Source organism: Ursus americanus, chromosome 7, assembly GCF_024610735.1.
Source record: "Ursus americanus isolate L20-20 chromosome 7, mUrsAme1.1.p, whole genome shotgun sequence".
Taxonomy (NCBI): Eukaryota; Metazoa; Chordata; class Mammalia; order Carnivora; family Ursidae; genus Ursus; species Ursus americanus.
In genome coordinates, this window is record NC_142133.1 from 29,694,206 (window position 1) to 29,700,205 (window position 6,000).

At 34.7% G+C, this 6,000-nt stretch overlaps 1 protein-coding gene across 9 annotated transcripts in view; it reads left to right on the forward strand.

The window, feature by feature from the left end:
- Positions 1-6,000, forward strand: part of EHBP1 (EH domain binding protein 1) — a 336,619-nt gene that overhangs the window by 291,593 nt on the left and 39,026 nt on the right. For all 9 annotated transcript variants that reach the window (XM_045788076.2, XM_045788073.2, XM_045788075.2 and 6 more), the window contains 2 exons: positions 60-166; positions 2,814-2,937. In XM_045788076.2, coding sequence (XP_045644032.1) covers positions 60-166; positions 2,814-2,937 — 231 coding nt within the window. The remainder of the gene's footprint in view (positions 1-59; positions 167-2,813; positions 2,938-6,000) is intronic.

Here is a 6,000-nt window from a genome sequence, read left to right on the forward strand (position 1 = left end):
AATACACAAATATCAAGCTTTATAATAATTTTACATGTCTTTCCCCCCCTTTTTTTAAGAGATGAAAAGGCAGAGATCAATACAGGAAGATACAAAGAAAGGAAATGAGGAGAAGGCAGCGATAACTGAAACTCAGAGGAAGCCATCAGAAGATGAAGTGCTTAATGTATATTAATTTTTTGTGTGGTTTCATGATTGCTGATAATTCCAAACTGTATGTGGAAATAGTGCCTTTATTTGTTAAAATGAGATGTTAGGTTTTTTAAGATGTCAATCTCCAGTGCATTCAAAGCAGAGTGAGAGGGGTGCACTGTTGAATTAGTCTGCAGTGTGGTGATAATTGTCAGATAAAAAAAATGAATTTTTCAGAGTTCCACAGCCCCAGCTTCCTTGAGACATTTCCATCAGGGCACTTCCCATAAAGAGATTCCAGTATTGATCTACCAGGAGGATTTTAATTATTACAATAGCAGATACCGCAGAGCTGCAGTTAGAGGGAAAAGTCACATGAGACCTGCTAGAATTTCTCAGCCAACCCATTTTGTTGGCTTGGGTTAATGGGTGTTCAACCTTTCCATTATCCAGATCAGCCGTGAATTACTAGCTGAATGATGTTTGCATTAATATAATATATATGGTAATTTCTTCACTTAATTAACGGGGAGGTTCAGCTCAGTAGGGGTATGGGCTGATCATGTGTAAAATTGATTTGTGAGGGAAATATTTGATAGACCGCAGGGAGAAAGCTGCTTTTGATGGACAGCTGCGGGACAGAAGCAGGAAGAACAAGTTTTAACTTGAATTTTTGTCTGGAAGCATAGCTCTCTGTAGCAGTGCTACTTTTTTATTATCTATAGTTTGTGTAAATATTTTCATTGTTTTTACTGGTAAAATAGTCTTTTGGGATTTTTAAATCCTTGTAAGTGCACTCAGAATTACAAATAACAAATTTGGGTCCTAAAAACTTCTCATTTTTAAGTTGTACTGAGACAGGTTTTAGTACACAGAACAGCTCACTGATCTATCATGATGGAATATTTGGTATAATTTGTAAGTTGCAGAATACTTGGGTATACTATACACACATACTAAAGAAATCTCGTTATAAACTTTTTTACTGTTTTTGCCTGAGCCAGTCAGTAAAAACAATGAAGTTTATGTGTTGCTTATCATTTTTGCTTTCTTATATCTTTCTTACTCACGTTGTCTTTGCAGACTACTATGTTTGTTTTGTCCCTTAGGATGGGAATGAGAAAAGTCCTTTTTGAAAATGTTCTGCTGTATGGCAGATAGGTACAAAAAGCATTCACCAGGTTATTCCAGATTTTAAAGTTACCATTAGCATATACTCTGTTATAATTTTTTGTTATATTTCATATTGAGATGGGAGAATATCCATTTTTATGAATCTTTTAAAAATACGGTAACTTATTTGATATGCTATCCTGAGCAACTCTCAGTTTTATGATCTTGTAAAATAAATTTCAGCTTTAAGTTTACCAACTACCATATTTAACAGTAAGCTGGTATAAATTGAATTCACGTGTGAATTTACTAGTTCCAAAGATATATAAGTTGCACGTATGGTTAGATGTGTTTATTGATGATGAGAATTCCAAAATATGCTCATAATTCTTGATTTTGTTTCTTGTTTAAGGAGTACCAAAAGATAATTCCTCATGGCTTCTTAGAGATTAATATGTTTCTAGGTAGGGAAGGGATTCGATAGAAGAGATTGTTCACATTTGTTTCTCTGAATACATAATGTTATAAGTACTGATGTTAGTAGTGGTGGTGGTGAGAGTAATCACAAGCATTTCTTCAGTATTCCTCAGCTACTTAGGAAACTTAACTCTAGAAATGTCACAAGGTAAACAGGTATTCCAAAGGGAGCTATAATTAATCCATTTGTAACTATTCCATAAATAATAACCCTGCCCCCTAATGATTTAAATGTGTAATATGAAAGTAAAAATTAAGACTCTACCGGTACACTTTAATAGAACTGCTACTTCAAATAAAACTTCTAAAGATAATTTTTTAAACATTGATGATTGTAAAATGTAAAATTTCAAATTTAAATCCAAATTTGGTTAGATGGAAGATTAATCAAATCAGTGTATTAGTTGCATTAGATCCTATGTAGCAAGGTTTGAAACCACCTGTCAAGTTAGAATTCGCAGCTACAATAATTAGTGATACATCAAGAGAATGACATGTTCAAGTACAAGAGCCAGCTGGAGGGAAAACTGGAGATAATAGAAACTTCTCTTTTATCATTTTTAAAAAGTATTTTAAATAGTATATTTACTATAAAATCAAGAGATGTGTCTCTTTAATTTTGTATTTTTGTAAGAACAAATCTGTTTTTTTTTTCAGCATAGATACTTTAAGAATCATTTCCTTAGTAAAGCTCCATTTTTTTTATATTGCACATTTGAATGAAAGGTGTCATTGGTATTTGTTTTGACAGTCACCAAGGGGAAAATTATCTTCTATCCTTGTCCATGCTTAAAGAACCCTGACTTTAAGGGGAATTTTTTTTTTCTCAGTGCTAACTTTTTAAATATGGCAAATCTGGTTGTTGAATTATAATATGAAACAGCTGAGATTTTCTCTATTTACAAAAGTTTTGCTATACATAACATATATGAAAATTTTTTGAATCACAGGGAGTTGCTTTTTCATACTATGGGTGATACTAACAGTGCGTTTGGTTCTCTAGGTAAGTGCTTTACTAAGTGTTTGTAGAGAGTAAAAATGCAACTTACAAGTGATTTTTTTTTTTCCTTCCTGTTTGTTCTCGTTAACAGAAAGGGTTCAAAGACACCAGTCAGTATGTTGTAGGAGAATTGGCAGCACTAGAGAATGAGCAAAAGCAAATTGACACCCGTGCCGCGCTGGTGGAGAAGCGCCTTCGCTATCTCATGGACACAGGTACGGTGCCCAATTACACTGTAAACAGTTTTGGCAAATTGAGCGTTCACAAACTCTTATAGAGTTTTGGAAGTGTGAATCTTTGAAGCCTGAATGTTCAGCAGAACTGCCTTGAAAATAAAAAGGCTGCGATTTGCAGCCACCTCTCTGGGCCCTGGTGATAAGAGTGCCTTCATGGGAAGTGATAACTCGCCCTGATACCGTGTGAGCCAGCACTATTGAACAGTGTGCTCATCCATGCAGAGTTGGAATACACATCTGTGCCTCATTGATATGCCACTGCTTAAAAAAAAAAGTAAGATCTTCACTGTTCTACTGATTCATTGGGGAAAAAAAAAGATTTGGCCAGCTAAAGCCATGTACTGCATGAAACAGAGCACTATGCATAGGGGACGGCTCCATGGACTAGATCACTGAAATTTGAGAATACTATCTGGTTACTGATGCTCCACAGTTGTTGTTTTTTTTTTTTTTCTCCAAGAGAACAGGTTTTTAAAAATCTGTAATAGTTTGTGTCACAGTTGCATTTGAAAGGATTAAGGTGTATAGGAAGGTTTATAAAAATGGGTTAGAACAGCAAGTTAGCTCCTAACCAGAAGGTAGATTGGCATTTAATGCTGATTGCCAATAGTGATCGTGTAGCTCTAAGTGCACAGTGAGCTATTGGAAAAAAGCAGTGTCTGTGCACGTGTATAATTTAAAGGAATATATGTATTTGTTTAAAATGCTGCTCCTACTAAAGGGGTAAAAATGAGAAATGTATCCAAATTATTCATACCAAATTAAAAGTAAATTATATTAAGAAAAAAAAGTGAAAATATAAGAGTGGAAAATTCCTTCCTTTAATCTAATTAATTGCTTTAATTTTATTGGCCATGTTAAGGTTAGATTAGTAAAATAGTAAAGTAGATTAGTAAATTAGTAATAGTAGATTAGAATTCTTTCCTGAACTTTTTCTTCTGTATTTGCTAAAAATATATTTACAATTAAAGAACTCCTCCCAAAATAAGCATTTATATGGGACATTTGAAAATGCCTACGTTAGTGAAATCAGAACATATTAGAACAGGAAGAAACCTTTGGCTTTATCTGTCCCAGTGGGTTTCAAACTGTGTTCTGTGGAGCCCTGAAGCTTCTTCAGAGGCACCTCGGGGCTGCCAGGACAATAAGAGCGCAGAAAGCAGAGAGGCGTCTGGATTTCCTACCTTACTTCAAACAGAGCAGGTCTGAGTTTATTTACTTGAAATAGCAGCTTCTTGGAAGAGTTCATTTAGAAAAAAAGGTTCTGCTTAAAATTTAAAACCAAAAAAATCCACCAACTTATTTTTTGAGAACTATTGCCTAACCTTCTCGTTGTACAGAGAAGACAGAGTTACAGGGAAAGCTCAAGGTCACACAGATCATTAAGTGGCTGTCCTTGGACTAGGATTCAGGTCCCCAGAACCGTCTAATACAGGATTCTTCCCACGATACTAGATTACCTAGAACATGTTTATCATTGTCCTAACAACTTACGTGTACACTCAGTCTTACACATGTGTAGATTCAACAAGTATCCTGTAAACCAGTATATTGTTTCATATTTGTATTTTCCCTTTGTTTTCTAAAGGATTTTGAAAGTGTTAATTATGTTAGCTATATAGAAAAATGTAAGTACCAGGTAGTGTACCTTCCATATACATTTTTAAATTATTACCTTTAAATATTTTGAGGAGGCTAATTTCTTTTAAACATACTCTTTCAATACCCTTTCCTATTTGTGTTGGATAAATTAGATGTTACTATACAAGGAGCCTTGTGCCACTAGGAAAAAAGCTGGAAATTCGGTTTCCTTCCCTTTTTTCATACTTGGAGCCTGATTTTTTGAAGGTTCTAACAAAAACAAACTCAAGTTCTCCTTCCCATCCCACATATTACCGGTGCAGCTTTGATAGTGGCCCCATTCCACCTATAGATAGATCATTTATATTCTGAAAGACAGTCATGGACTACAGATTTGATTCTAGAATACCTTTGGGGCTTGATTTTCCTTACTGCATAAGACAGAATCTGATCTATACTGGGTTGGTTACTGCAGATTCAGACTAAAATTGACTTGGTTCCTCAACTTGGTAAGTTCCAGCAATTACCCTGGATTGTATTGAGCCTCCTCCAGACCAAATAATTATTTCTCAAGATTTGCCTAAAGCCTAGTTAGCATCTGAAGTAAGAGATAAGGTATTAGAAAGAGAAAGCATATATTCATCCTTTTCCTTTTGGGGATTCCAATGCTTCCAACTTTCCATTTATTATAGTAGTTAGTACTTTTTTCCCTCATGTATTCGAGTTTTCTATGCAGTTTCTGAATCTCAGTCTTAGCATTAAGCAGAGCAGATGGCATCCATATTCCTTCTATGGTGAAACTGAGGCTCAGGTAGGGAAATGACTCATTTAAGAAGGTCTAAGTAGTAATGGCTGAGTTAGGGCTTGAACTCAAGTTTTTGTGTTTTCTAGCTCTTAAGTCAGTCCTCTTTTCCCACCATATGTTCTTTACAGAACAAAAAAACATGCTTTATCTGCTGTTTCAATTTTTATATACTTCTAGATACTGACTATATACAAATTTCTTTATTGATTTGCAACTCACATATCACAAAATTAACCATTTTAAAGCATACAATTCAGTAGCATTCACTATATTCACAGTGTTACACAATCACCACCATTTCCAGAGGTTTTCATCACCCTAAACAGGAAGTCTATACTCATTAAGCAATAATTTCCCATTTTCTCCTCTTATAGTCCCCTGGAAATCCCTAATCTCCTTTCTGTCTCTAGGAATTTGCTTTATTCTAGATATTTCATGTACATGAAATCAAATAGTAGTTGTCCTTTTTTGTCTGGCTTCTTTCACTTTACATAATGTTCGCAAGGTTCACCCATATTGTAACATATGCCACTACTTCATTCCTTTTTATGGTTGAATAATATCCCATTGTATGTATATAACCACATTTTGTTTATTCGTTCATCCGTTGGTGGACATTTGGGTTGTTTCTACCTTCTGGCTACTATGAACATTAT